This window comes from Hyla sarda, chromosome 4 (assembly GCF_029499605.1).
Source record: "Hyla sarda isolate aHylSar1 chromosome 4, aHylSar1.hap1, whole genome shotgun sequence".
NCBI lineage: Eukaryota > Metazoa > Chordata > Amphibia > Anura > Hylidae > Hyla > Hyla sarda.
In genome coordinates, this window is record NC_079192.1 from 179,101,519 (window position 1) to 179,117,080 (window position 15,562).

The 15,562-nt window shown below is 38.7% G+C and overlaps 1 protein-coding gene across 4 annotated transcripts in view; it reads right to left on the reverse strand.

Moving 5' to 3' along the window:
- Positions 1 to 6,965: 6,965 nt before the first annotated feature.
- PSTPIP1 (proline-serine-threonine phosphatase interacting protein 1) overlaps positions 6,966 to 15,562 on the reverse strand; it is a 162,147-nt gene continuing 153,550 nt past the window's right edge. For all 4 annotated transcript variants that reach the window (XM_056572942.1, XM_056572940.1, XM_056572941.1 and 1 more), the window contains one exon: positions 6,966 to 8,120. In XM_056572942.1, the coding sequence (XP_056428917.1) occupies positions 7,989 to 8,120 (132 nt within the window). In that variant the 3' untranslated portion in view covers positions 6,966 to 7,988. The remainder of the gene's footprint in view (positions 8,121 to 15,562) is intronic.

The window sequence follows — 15,562 nt, forward strand, 5'->3', positions numbered from 1 at the left end:
AGACATTGTTCAAAGTGGTGGTGTAGATAGATGACTTCCTCCCCTCGATAACTAATAAACAAATTTGCATACATTGGTGCCACATTCGTCCCCATGGCAGTCCCGACTAACTGAAGATAACATTTATCATCAAAGACAAAATAGTTGTTTGTCAAAATAAGATGCAATAATTTCTTTTTTTTTCCAACTGTGATGTTTTATTGAAGTTTCACAATGTTTCAAACATAAATACTGGTAACATAGACAAAAAGGCACATTACCGCAAAGGCAGGGTTAAATCAGGAGAACTCAAACAACAAGTAAACCTCTGGCGGAAAAGTTAGCTAACACCTGGAACGTTCCAGGAGAACTAAAGTCAGATACTTCCGTATCACCAAGGACAACACAATTGGACAAGGGAAGACAGAGAAACACACACTAGACAAGGGACCACAAGACAGAAAAAAAAGGGGGGGGGGGAGAGAGAAGGTAGGGAGGTGGGGGAGGGTAGAAGGGAGGAAGGAAGAAAGAAAACAAGCTAGGGAGGCTCTCGGTCCATGAACCTGTTCCAGGGTTCCCAAACTGAGAGGAAGAGAGATTGAGTGTTATTAAGGAAAGCCATGAGGGACTCAAGGGAACGGATCTCAGGAATTCTGGCTATCAAGGATAATTTCAACATAAATTCTTGGGCCTCCATGGGGAGCTGTGAAGATACCAATGTTTTTTGTACCCCTGCCATGCCTTTCTGGTGATCAATAGAAGTGTACAAACTAGAGATATCAAAAGACATCAGTATTCAAGGATATTTAACAAACATTGGAGTATTTTGAGAGACAGCTTTAGAGATATGTCAGGCTTTAAAAATAATCTCCTGATGTCCTATAGGAGATTGTACAATCTCAAGGACAAATTTGTGAGGAATGAAGTGACAAAAGAAAAATTGGGGACAGACTTTTCTTACAACACCAAAACTTGGCTCATATCTATGTTTGTCTTGTATCAATTGCACGCTAATGATAAAAGGTGCAAATTTGGTACATCCAAGAACAGGACAGGTTTATAAATTGAACAACTTTCTTACTTGCAATGTAGACTGGGTCATTTATGTGCTGATGTGTCCCCGAACATTTCTCTACGTGGGTCAAACCACGTTGTTGAGTGCATCAACAACCACAGATATAGCATCAGAAAAAGAGGGTGGATCTCCCAGTTGCAAAACCTTACACAGAAGTGGGACACACTGAGAAAGACTTAAGCTTTATGACCATAGATCACATTTCACCACTGAGGAGAGGTGGGGATCATTTAATGGAAAACGGTTACCCGTTTACCCGCACTATAACCCGATACACGGGGTTATAGTGCGGGTGAACAGGAGACCGATGTGAGGTCTCGGACTGCTATAACTACCTGCAGTCTGGTACCCCGAAAGTCACCCTCTTCCAGCGCTGACTTGAACTTTGAGGCTAGATTTAAATATTCATAAGCGCCAGTAACATGAGCGCTCAGTAGGCACGAGCACTAACGTGACCAAACTCCAAAAATGGGCTGGACAAAATTATTGGCACCCTTAACTTAATATTTGGTTACACACCCTTTGGAAAAAAATAACTGAAATAATTTGCTTCCTATACCATCAAAAAGCTTCTTACACCTCTCAGCCGGAATCTTGGACCACTCTTCCTTTGCAAACTGCTCCCGCATTGACACCATTCATCAATTTTTCTCTTCCGTCCACACCCAGGGAGATTATCTACAGTGCCATGGGTTGCAAACTTCTTGATAATGTTGCGCACTGTGGACAAAGGCAAATCTAGATCTCTGGAGATGGACTTGTAACCTTGAGATTGTTGATATTTTTCCACAATTTTGGTTCTCAAGTCCTCAGACAGTTCTGTTCTCTTCTTTCTGTTGTCCATGCTTAGTGTGGCACACACAGACACATAATGCAAAGACAAAGTGAACTTCTCCTTTTATCTGCTTTTATCTGCTTGAACTCTCCTTTTATCTGCTTTCAGGTGTGATTTTTATATTGCCCACACCTGTTACTTGCCCCAGGTGAGTTTAAAGGAGCACCACATGCATGAAACAATCTTATTTTTCCACAATTTTGAAAGGGTGCCAATAATTTTGTCCAGCCATTTTTGGAGTTTGGTGTGACATTATGTCGAATTTACTTTTTTTCCCTCACTTTTTTGGTTTAGTTCCAATACACACAAAGCTACCGAAAAAATAGCCTAAAATTTTTTTAATTAATGCATACCAAAAAGCTGGTGAATAAAAAATAAATAAATAAAATACACCAAGATTAAATTTTATTACTACTTATAAAAACAGCACTAAACAAATAAGAACTATTATGAATAAATACTGGCCCATAATTATGAAGGACCCAATTTTAAACACTTTACTTTCAAAACGTCCCCTTTTAACATTTAGAAGAGCAAAAACATTTCGAAACCATTTAGCCCCAAGCAAGATGAAAAATATAAATACAAAAAACAGAGTATAACTAGATCTACAGCTGGCAGTACCTTTCGATGCGGTCATAAGCGGTGCATGTATTGTGAATGGATTGTGTTTCATCCTTGCAGTTCAGTCGTGTCTTTCTCAACAGGGGAAACCTTCAATTTGAAAGAAAAACTAGACTGTCCATCTATGTACATTATATATCTTCTTACTTGCAAATGTGGCCTACAGTATGTGGGCCGTACTGTTCAATCAGCTCGCTCCCGTATGAATAAACATAGACATAATATTAAAAAGAATTTTGTTCTACATAGTATTTTGAGGCACATTATGACTATGCATAATAGCGATCCCACTTGCATTAAGCTTTGCATTTTAGAAAGTATTCCTCCTGATCAACCTGACCGCTTCCTAAAATTAGTGAATAGAGAATCCTTTTGGATTTTCACAATGAACAGTTTATGGCCAAGAGGGCTTAATGAAACAATTGAAAAAACATGTTAAATAAAATAGATGAAAATATATTTTTAATGGGGGCATTTACTTATTTATTTATTTATTTATTTATTAATTTATTATATGATGATCATGTAACTAACAATTTATTTGTAGCCATTTATTGTGGTTTTTAATTAATTAAATTAATTAATTCATTCACCATACCCCAAAAAAGTTTTTTGTGAAAGTTTTTTATATAAAAAAAATTTCTATGTAAATTTCATGCAAATCTGCTATGATGTCAATACTGATCATGTGATCAGCTGTATATATTGCTGCACTTTTAGTTCTATACATGTCTGAGGAAGAGGACGGAGCGTCCTTGAAACGCGTTACATGTTTTAATAAATAAAAGATTCAAGAAAACCTACCTTGGTTGTGGACAGCGCTAAAATATCCCTTCCACCTGTGTACCGGAAAAGTGCAAAAGTGGATGCCCGGGCGGGATCTCCACCACAACCTTCCGAAAGGAGTTTTCTACACATGCTCTCAAGAGTGTTGTGCCTCTCCCCTAGCACAACACTATCTGGTGAGTTGCTCTATAACTAGGGGCTCACCTCTTTGCATATTGTCCTTCATAGCGGAGCGCTTTATTTCTATCTTTTTCATTTTAATACACACAAAGGGAATAAACATAAGTATAGCAAAACATGTGTTACTGCAATCCTTTTCTGTGAGAAATACTTTATTTTCTAGAAAAATTTCAGGAGTGCCAACATTTACTGCCATGACTGTATTAAAATAAATAAAAACGTCTTTATTTTTTCTTTATCAGGATTTTTATTTATCAGTATGTGATTATTTTATTTTATTTTTAATACATTTTCTCATATATATAATTTTCACATCTTTTTATATGTTTTTTTAAAATAATTTGTCAATTAAATTCTGCACCTGGAGCCCCACCTGATTATATAGTAATGATAAATGCACATTATACTGTTTTAGAATAGATATACATAAGTACAAAGTACAAAGTATTTTTAAAGTTTTAAATGTTTTAGCCCATGCTAATGCACAGAGCACTTTATACAAATGTTTGATATATAATTATGGAATGTTTATTGATGAGCACTGTGAATTTTTATTGTTTGGCACTTTGTACTTTGATTGACAATTATGTGTGTTTGGGGTATATAAATACCCCCCTATGTAAATGTATCACTTAGCTTGAAAATGGTCATGTGAGAGGACAGAAACGTTGCTGTGATGTGAGCCAATAAATCTTAGATTTTTTTCACTATAGGAGAGTGCTGTGCCATCATCTCGTGTGCGTGTGTGTATATATATATATATATATATATATATATATAAAAAACTAAAATACACCAGCACTCAAGTTATAATAAAAGATTAAGTGCAGGGTGCAGGCCACTGGTAAGAACCACGTCCCTCGATTCATTAATGTCCATAAAAATAAAATTCAATGCAGCACTCCAAGATATGAAAGCAAGTGAAGTTTTATTCCATCAAAAAAAGGGAAAACAGCTGCTTTTTTCACTTTTTTTGATGGAATAAAACTTCACTTGCTTTCATAACTTGGAGTGCTGCACTGAATTCTATTTTTATACACACACACACACACACACATATATATATATATATATATATTATACAAAATTAAATGGTCACTGTAGTTTGAAATAACATCCCTCTATGTCCTAGCCAATGTTATTCCTAAATTACTTTATTAACCAAAAATTACTCCTTTTACCTGAAAAACAGCTTTATATTCTTGGCCACTAGGTATCTCCTTTCTTTGCAATCTGTTGTCAGGGGCAATCTGTCTCTAGTAACAAAGCAGGACAAATTAAAGGAGCTGGGGGCAGGGTAGCATGTGCTATGACTGGTCTAAAAAAAAGCCTGGTCTGTGTACCTGTAAGCTGAGTCAGTTTCCCTGCTGAAGATCCACTTTTCCTAAAAGGTAAATCAAAGCTTCCTACTTATCACTGACCACCCATAAAGCTCTTGGCAGCAATCCCTTGTGTATCAGTGCAACAACTGATGTATGTCTACTTTTCTGTATAATCTCCCCCTTCACTTCTCCCAGCTTCTCAGCAGCAGCAGCTCAGTCCATAGCACCCTGCAAACTCAGTGCATCAGTAACCCCTTCTTCCTCCACATCTATAGTAGTGTAAATCATCAGCACAGTGTGGTCTGTTCGGTCTATGCAAGTCACCAATTCCACAGAATAATCTCAGCCTAATGCAGCCTGTTGCTTCAAGGGAGATTGATGGGTTGGAAGCTGACAGCTCTTAGCCCTGTCAAGTGTTGTTTGGGGGCATATTGCTCTGGATTCCCAGAGTGGAGGCTTCACAAGAATATGGGCAGTTTAGGTGGCAATGGGCCCCAGTCAGCCACCTAAATCGCCCATATTATAATCCACCACTGCCGGGCCCCTTCCCTTAAGACCCTGTGCATCTGAACCAGTTGCAGCTGTGATATATCTGCCCCTGGGCTGCTGACTGCTATAGTCTAGCCAGGTGATAGATCAACAGGTGATTTTATTAGAAAAAGTGCAGTGATGAGACTTCACCCTCTTTCTCTGCAAAGCCAGAGAATTAATGGGAAATGTAGTCAGCATGAAATAATTTCAGTGATTAACTGGAATCAGTATGGCTGAAAAGCTATGCATGCCACATCAGCTAACACAGGTAAGCACAGGGCATACATAAGAACCTCATATGCTGCACTATATAAGCGGAAACCATTATACAATACAATTATTATATAATTATTAATATATATATATATATATATATATATATATATATATATATATATATATATATATATACTTTCCATAGCTCATACATAGGGATTTGGTTTTACAGTAACGTGATATGCCTTAAAATGTGTCAAAATTTTGGCATCGTTTTTTTTGGTGCAAAGTTAACTTTTAGTTGGTATCATCTAGTTCAGTGGCTCCCAAACTGTGCGCTGCAGTGCTTTTTAGCACTTGATAGGGGCCTGCAACATACCACTGATAAAGGAAACCTTCATATGAGGTATACATGATTTCAGCTGTGGAACTTTTCCCCATGTTCACTCATACCTTGTATGCTGAAAAAAAATCTCAACACAATGATTATTTTCTTAAAATAATTTATTTTTACACTCTTGAAATTCATACAAAGCATAGATGGGCTATATTGGTATGAGACAATGACTGACTATGCCATCTTATAGTCATATTCTAGCACTAGATGCAATTTAGGCACTGTATTGTGTATGTGTGTGTACAGATATTGTAGATGTTTTAAAGGAAAACGGTCATCCTGTTCATCCACACTAAACTCTGGGTTATAGTGTGGGTGACCTGGAGACCGATGCTGGGTCAGTGAGTTAAAGGGGTATTCCAGGCCAAAACTTTTTTTATATATCAACTGGCTCTGGAAAGTTAAACAGATTTGTAAATTACTTTGATTAAAAATCTTAATCCTTCCAACAGTTTCTGAAGTTCCTTATTAGCTTCTGAAGTTGAGTTGTTGTTTTCTGTCTAACTGCTCTCTGATGACTCATGTGCCGGGAGCTGTGCAGTTCCTATGGGGATATTTTCCCATCATGCACAGCTCCCGGGACATCATCAATGAGCAGTTAGACAGAAAACTTCAGAAGCTAATAACTATTGGAAGGATTAAGATTTTTTAATAGAAGTAATTTACAAATCTGTTTAACTTTCCGGAGCCAGTTGATATATAAAAAAAAGTTTTTGCCTGGAATACCCCTTTAAATACGTCCTTTCAGTCCAGCGCTCGGTCCCTCTGAAGGTCCGGTTCTATCTTCGGTGAATTGTGCACTGATAGTGGGCCCGCCAGGTAAATTTGAATATTTCTGGTTGCTGGTCACATGAGCGCTTGCGCCTATTGAGCGCTCATGTGATCAACGATCATGAATACTCAAATTCACCCGGCGGGCCTGCATCCAGTGCGAAATTCACCGAAGATAGAACCAGACCTTCGGAGCGACCGAGCGCTGGACTGAAAGGACGTATTTAACTCACTGACCCAGCATCGGTCTCCAGGTCACCCACACTATAACCCAGAGTTTACTGATGACTGATGAATTAGTCCAGTACTATAGATGGCACATGAAGAGAGTATGGGTTACTGATACACTGGCTTTGCAAGGTGTTATGTGAACGGAAATTAAACAGCAAGGAAGAGGTTAAACTAATCACTTTGCTGCTGCTGTTTATGATAATGATGACAAGCTAAAGGCAGTTGTCCAGAACTTTATGGGTGATCAGAGATGAGTGAGAAATCTTAATTCACCTTTCATATACAATGTGGATCATTTAGATGAAGCACACAGGCTAACAGATTGTAGGTGCACAGCCTAGGTGCTCTCTCCTGCACATAGCAGTAGCTAAGCCCCACCCTATTTGCTTTGTTCTGTTTTCCCTGTTACTAAAAGCTGTTACTACAGCCAGTGAACAGGAAGAGTGAGAGAAGTGAAACATCTAGTGACCAAGACTATTGTGGCGATTTGTGGAGGAAATGTGTGCTTTTATGAGTTGTTGACTTGTTTGGGTTCTAATTATCTTGATTTAAAGTTTTAAATTGATTTGTGATCTCTACAGAATAGGAGGTGTCAACTTATCACAAGGTTCAGTGCACAGTGTGAAAACTGCATCATTTCCATATTTTTTTAACAGATAATGGCATAAAACATTTTAAAAAGAACACCAACATTTTTAAATATGTATAACAGAAACTTGATTTTAAGTGCAGATATTTTTTGGGCTATATATCAGCCAGTGTACTATTTTCAGTTAACACAATGTAGCTTCTGATGTACTACACGTGTCACCTTGTGGTTTGTTAAATGCATTTGATTGATCGTCTGTTAAGCATTTCATGATAGTTACACAGTTTTTGTACAATACAGAACAGATTCACTTATTTGCAGTGAAGACATTTACATTAACTGACATCTGCCTGTGCACAAAATATTGGTTTTAATTACAAAGAATAACCTATCTGCGCACTGGAACATGTGTCTAACTATTACATCATCTGTATCTGGAATTGTTCTGTCTCTCAGAGCTTGCTAAGGTAAGACCCAGGCACAAGACCGATTTGTCCATCTTTCTCCGCAGTCCACCAACCATCTTCTGCTTCTTCTATCACCCGTATCATATCTCCAGCACTGATATCCAGCTCCTCAGAGCTCTGAAACGATCAGACAGTGTCATTGTGAACATGGTAGTTGGCATATCTATCTATCTATCTATATATATATATATATATATATATATATATATACATACACATACACACAGTGGGGCAAAAAAGTATTTAGTCAGACACCAATTGTGCAAGTTCTCCCACTTAAAAAGATGAGAGAGGCCTGTAATTTTCATCATAGGTATGCCTCAACTATGAGAGACATAATGAGAAAAAAATCCATAAAATAAGATTTTTAAAGAATTTATTTGCAAATTATGGTGGAAAATAAGTATTTGGTCACCTACAAACAAGCAAGATTTCTGGCTCTCACAGACCTGTAACTTCTTCTTTAAGAGTCTCCTCTGTCCTCCACTCATTGGCTGTATTAATGGCACCTGTTTGAACTTATTATCAGTATAAAAGACACCTGTCTACAACCTCAAACAGTTACACTTCAAACTCCACTATGGCCAAGACCAAAGAGCTGTCATAGGACACCAGAAACAAAATTGTAGACCTGCACAAGGCTGGTAAGACTGAAACTGCAATAGGCAAGCAGCTTGGTGTGAAGAAATTAACTGTGGGAGCAATTATTAGAAAATGGAAGACATACAAGACCACTGATAATCTCTCTTGATCTGGGGCTCCATGCAAGATCTCACCCTATGGTGTCAAAATAATCACAAGAATGGTGAGCAAAAATCCCAGAACCACACGGGGGACCTAGTGAATGACCTGCAGAGAGCTGGGACCAAAGTAACAAAGGCTACCATCAGTAACACACTCTGCCACAAGGGACTCAAATCATGCAGTGCCAGACGTGTCCCCCTGTTTAAGCCAGTACATGTCCAGGCCTGTCTGAAGTTTGCTAGAGAGCATTTGGATGATCCAGAAGAGGATTGGGAGAATGTCATATGGTCAGATGAAACCAAAGTAGAACTTTTTGGTAAAAACTCAAATCAATCGTGTTTGGAGGAGAAAGAATGCTGAGTTGCATCCAAAGAACACCAAACCTACTGTGAAGCATGGGGGTGGAAACATCATCCTGTGTGGCTGTTTTTCTGCAAAGGGACCAGGACGACTGATCCATGTAAAGGAAAGAATGAATGGGGCCATGTATCATGAGATTTTGAGTGAAAACCTCCTTCGATCAGCAAGGGCATTGAAGGTGAAATGTGGCTGGGTCTTTCAGCATGACAATGATCCCAAGCACACTGCCTGGGAAACAAAGGAGTGCTTTGTAAGAAGCATTTCAAGGTCCTGGGGCTGCCTAGCCAGTCTCCAGATCTCAACCCCACATAAAACCTTTGGAGGGAGTTGAAAGTCCATGTTGCCCAGCGACAGCCCCAAAACATCACTGCTCTAGAGGAGATCTGCATGGAGGAATGGGCCAAAATACCAGCAACAGTGTGTGAAAACCTTGTGAAGACTTACAGGAAACGTTTGCCAACAAAGGGTATATAACAAAGTATTGAGATTAACTTTTTGTTGTTGACCAAATACTTATTTTCCACCATAATTTGCAAATAAATTCTTTAATAATCAGACAATGTGGATTTATGTATTTTTTTCTCATTATGTCTCTCATAGTTGAAGTATACCTATGATAAAAATTACAGGCCTCTCTCATCTTTTTAAGTGGGAGAAATTGAACAATTGGTGGCTGATTAAATACTTTTTTGCTCCACTTTTGTTTTTTGTGTGTGTTTGTGTGTGTATATATATATATATATATATATATATATATATATATATACACATACACACACATATACATACACACACATAAATATAGGTAAATAAAATATTGATAAATTGGGGGCTTTTTAGTACTCCTACTTATACTTGACTATCCATGTATCAGAAAAAGCATCTCAAAATATCCTGTTGATGCTAACTATTACAATAATAATTCAAAGATTTGTGTGAAGCTAAAATATTGTTATGTTTAGTTGAATTATCTGCATTAATATTAGTATGTCTGAGGGGTATGGGCATTTAGTTATCACTGGATCACAGCATGCTCCGTTTCACCAGACTTAGATAAAAGAGCAAAGCGCAGTCATCACCAATGTAAATACCTGGGATGCTATATCCAATAAAGTGGCCTCAGAGATTATTTGTACATGTAATTTGTAAAATCCAAATGCACTGCAACACCATACTGAACAGCCTCAATATAGCACAAAAAATGGAAAACCCGGTGAAAAAATACATGGGGTGCCAGACACTAGTAGAACCAGCAATTATATAAATAGTATCCAAAAGGAAAGGAAAAACATGACTGCACTCACCATGTGTAAAGTGTAAAATCCAGACTTTATTGCAGCAATGTCCATATACAAATGCATAAAATTCACCCGGGTGCAGGGAGGGAAGTCAGCTCCAGCTGGGAGCCACATCGTGTCAATAGAACAACAGCGCGGTTTCGCATCAATGACACATCTTCCAGTTCCTGATCCTTTGGATTACTAACCAGGTATATATGGGGAAAGGGGGAGGAATGACCCATCACCAGGAATATACATAAAATAATATATATATATATATATATATATATATATATCTATATATATATATCTATATATATATATATTATTTTTTTTTTTAAACAAAGGACAATGTTATCCTGCAGTATCATTGGAATGAGCTGAAATCATTTCTTTCATTTAAGCCTAAAGGTCCCAGTGCTTTAAATTTCATAATCCATTTTGTTTCACATTGCAATAATTTTGTGTGCCTGTCCACACCTTGCAATTGTTGAGGGATGTGTTGTAGACCTGCAAAACGAATCTCTTCATGATTTCCACAATGACAGTCATCCATGTGGGTAATAAACCAAGTGGCGCCTACTTTTGTACGTAAAGAGTAAAGATGTTCACGGAATCTGACATTAAGATTTCTCTTTGTTTTTCCCACATAGAAGTGATCGCATGTGCAAATCAAGCGATAAATTGGAAACAGGAAATACATTTATTCACTTTTACTATATAACTACTTAATTGAAAGAAATTTTTCCTGACGATATATTTGCAATAATTACAATGCCCGCAGGAAAAATTACCATGAGGTACATTTTTGTTGAAAATTTAGATTTATTATCTCCTTTAAAAGGTATAGTATTATCAAGATCCCCCTTATTATGGTTTTTAGATTATTTCCCGAGATAGCAGATCAGCAAGAATAGCAACACATCTATCATCTGTCTCATCAAATTCATTTACTATAGGAAAACCCAAGTAATTAAATAATGCAGTCCTCAGTGTTTCATCCGCACAGGGTGTATGATGGAAATCGATGCAAGTTAGGTAATTATAATGAAAAGGGAATTTATTGTTCCCCTAATTTACATGTAGACTAGAATATAATAGCATCACATAAACATTAAACATAAAAATAATCCGTAGGGCCCTTGCGGTATAAAGTGGCCAGACTTTAAAATATTAAGATAACACAGTATAACATAAATGACGTTACATGGCTTAGGATATAGTGTATCCACCTGAAAGGGAAGAATAGTGTCCACCTGTAATGAAAATGTCCACCTTTATAATGAAGGATAAAGAATGTCCACCTTAATAAAAATGGTGTTCAGACAATGCATCCACCTGTAAGATAAATTCCACCTGGATAGACAACATAGTGAACAGTCCTGTATAGATCTAAAAATACAGTTCCGAACAAGCAAGCAATTCCCACAATTCCACTTGCTACTAGATGTTACAATGTCCGAATTCCACTTGCTAATAGATGGTACAGTGCATAAGTCTGTAAAGGAAAACGATCTGTTCAGCACTGTGTGCCACTCGCCGGGGCTGTGGTCCTTCTCCGGAGCTCTAGCCAGCGACAGATGGAAACCACGAGCAGCCGCGCCCCTGCCGGCATCTGTGAGGTTCCTCCGGCTGTACGATAGCGAGCTTCCAGTTTCGGCGGTCAGCTGATTGCAGATCAGCTGACCGGGACTGGTCATTCCGTTGGATGATCAAGCTTGTGGATTGCAGTGGTAGTCTCAGATGAAAATGGACTTTAATTGTAGGGAATGCTTATGCCGGTCCAGATGGAACTGGTGGTAAGGGTGGTTAACCCTTTGTCATCCTTCTTGCGGATGAGAATCCGGAACACAAGTCACACAACGCTAGCTGCAACAATCTTTCACCAAACGCGTTTCGGGGTGTAAAAAGTAATGTCAGAACCCCTTCCTCACTGACAGTATTTTTTATGATGTATGAATGATGTGTGTGTACTGTATGTATGATGTATAAATGATGTGTGTGTACTGTATGTATGATGTATGAATTATGTGTGTGTACTGTATGTATGATGTATGAATGATGGGTGTGTACTGTATGTATGATGTATGAATGGTGTGTGTGTACTGTATGTATCAATGAGGTGTGTGTGTGTGTATGTACTGTATGTATGATGTATGGATGATGTGTGTGTACGTACTGTATGAATGATGTGCGTGTGTATGATGTTTGAATGGTGTGTGTGTACTGTATGTATGATGTATGAATGGTGTGTGTACTGTATGTATGATGTATGAATGGTGTGTGTGTATGTACTGTATGTATGATGTATAAATGGTGTGTGTGTGTATGGATGTATGAATGGTGTGTGTATGTACTGTATGTATGATGCATGAATGATGTGTTTGTACTGTATGTATGATGTGTTGAGATGTATCTGGAGGCGGCGGGTTTATGTATGATATGTGTATGCATAATGTGTATGCATAATGTGTATGTATGATGTGTATATGTACTGTATGTGGCAGTATTATATTCAGGGGGTACAGTAGGAGGCAGTATTATATTCAGGGGGGTTCAGTGAGTGGCAGTATTATAATCAGGTAGTACAGTGAGTGGCAGTATTATATTCAGGGGGTACTGTCGGAGGCAGTATTATATTCAGGGGGTACAGTAGGTGGCAGTATTATATTCAGGGGGTACAGTGGGTGGCAGTATTATATGCAGGAAATACAGTGGATGGTAGTTTAATATTCAGGGAGTACAGTAGGTGGCAATATTATATTCACGGGGTACAGTAGGAGGCAGTATTTTATTCATGGGGTACAGTAGGTGGGTGTATAATATTCAGGGGTACAGTGGGTGGCAGTATTATATGCAGGGGGTACAGTGTGTGGTAGTATTATATGAAGGAGGTACAGTGGATGGTACTTTTATATTCAGGGGATACAGTGTGTGGCGGTATTATATTCAGGGGGTACAGTAGGTGGCAGTATTATATTCAGGGGGTACAGTAGGAGGCAGTATTATATTCAGGGAGTACAGTAGGTGGCAGTATTATATTCAGGGGATACAGTGGGTGGCAGTATTATATGCGGTGGGTATAGTGTGTGGCAGTATTATATTCAGGGGTACAGTAGGTGGCAGTATTATATTCAGGGGGTACAGTGGGTGGCAGTATTATATGCAGGGGGTACAGTTGGTGGCAGCATTATATTCAGGGGGTACAGTATGTGGCAGAATTATATTCAGGGGGTACAGTAGGTGGCAGTATTATATTCAGGGGATACAGTGGGTGGCAATATTATATGAGGCGGGTATAGTGTGTGGCAGTATTATATTCAGGGGGTACAGTGGGTGGCGGTATTATATGCAGGGGGTACAGTGGGTGGCAGCATTATATTCAGGGGGTACAGTATGTGGCAGAATTATATTCAGGGGGTACAGTAGGTGGCAGCATTATATTCAGGGGGTACAGTAGGTGGCAGTATTATATTCAGGGGCTACAGTAGGTGGCAGTATTATATTCAGGGGGTACAGTAGGTGGCAGTATTATATTCAGGGGGTACAGTGGGTGGCAGTATTATATGCAGGGGGTACAGTGGGTGGCAGCATTATATTCAGGGGGTACAGTATGTGGCAGAATTATATTCAGGGGTACAGTAGGTGGCAGCATTATATTCAGGGGGTACAGTAGGTGGCAGTATTATATTCAGGGGGTACAGTGGGTGGCAGTATAATATTCAGGGGGTACAGTAGGTGGTAGTATGCAGGAGGTACAGTGGATGGTAGTTTTATATTCAGGGGATAAAGTGGGTGGCAGTATTATATTCAGGGGGTACAGTAGTTGGCAGTAATATATTCAGGGATACAGTGGGTGGCAGTATTATATTCAGGGGGTACAGTAGGTGGCAGCATTATATTCAGGGGGTACAGTAGGTGGCAGCATTATATTCAGGGGTACAGTAGGTGGCAGCATTATATTCAAGCGGTACAGTGGGTGGCAGTATGATATTCAGTGGGTACAGGAGGTGGCAGTATGATATTCAGGGGGTACAGTGTGTGGCAGTATTATATTCAGGGGGTACAGTAGGTGGCAGCATTATATTCAGGGGGTACAGTAGGTGGCAGTATTATATTCAGGGGGTACAGTGGGTGGCAGTATTATATTCAGGGGGTACAGTGGATGGTAGTTTTATATTCAGGTGATAAAGTGGGTAGCAGCATTATAATCGGGGCAGAATAATAATGATTATTGTATTCATACAGAGGATGAGGATCTACAGACAAAGTGAGGAGTTAATGATGTCCAGGTGTCAGACTCTGCAGAGAAGATGGAGCTGGAAGACGTCCTGATGTCTGGACCAGATGAAGAAGAAAAGAAAAGACAACAGAGAAGACATCACTCAGGTCACTGAGTCTCCTGATTCTCCTGACTGTCCCATCAGTGCTGTACTCACTGATATCTTTGCGCGGCTGAGTAAGGGGTCGTCCGGAATTGGGGAAGTGGGTCATCAGGTGGTAGAGGGGCCCAGGGCAATTTTTACACCAGGGCCCTGAGGTTTCTAGCTATGCCCCTGGAAAATGTATGGTACAAACAGATACATGGGACCCCTATGGGATCCCCCGTGTCAAGTACACTGGTAAATATCTATCTGGCAATATTCAAACAAACGTACATCCACACTCTCAGGAACCCCTTCACCTATTTTGTGAAGTGGTTCCTGAGATATGTGGACGACGTCTTAATAGTATGGGACGGTACTATAAAAGATTTTGAAGATTTTGTGGAATACTTAAATACAAATGACATGAATATGTTATTTACGCATGAATATGGAGGTAAATCTCTTAACTTTTTAGATGTTAGCCTTTGCATCGATGGACAAACTCTAAAAACTACAGGTTATAGAAAAAATATAGCCAAAAAAATTATTGTTCCACTATCATAGTTCACATTCGTTCTATGTAAAGAAGAACATCCCATATTCGCAGTTCATAAGATTAAAAAGAATCAACAACAATAGTACCCACATAGATTTAAAAGAAAAAAAGAAAGATTTATTTTTTCTTTCAATAAGAGTCCGATGAACAAAGTAATAAAAAACTTTATCTTATCCAATTGGTTCATGTTAGAACAGGACCCCTTAATTACTGATATAGTAAAAAATAAACCTATAATAACATTTAGAAAAA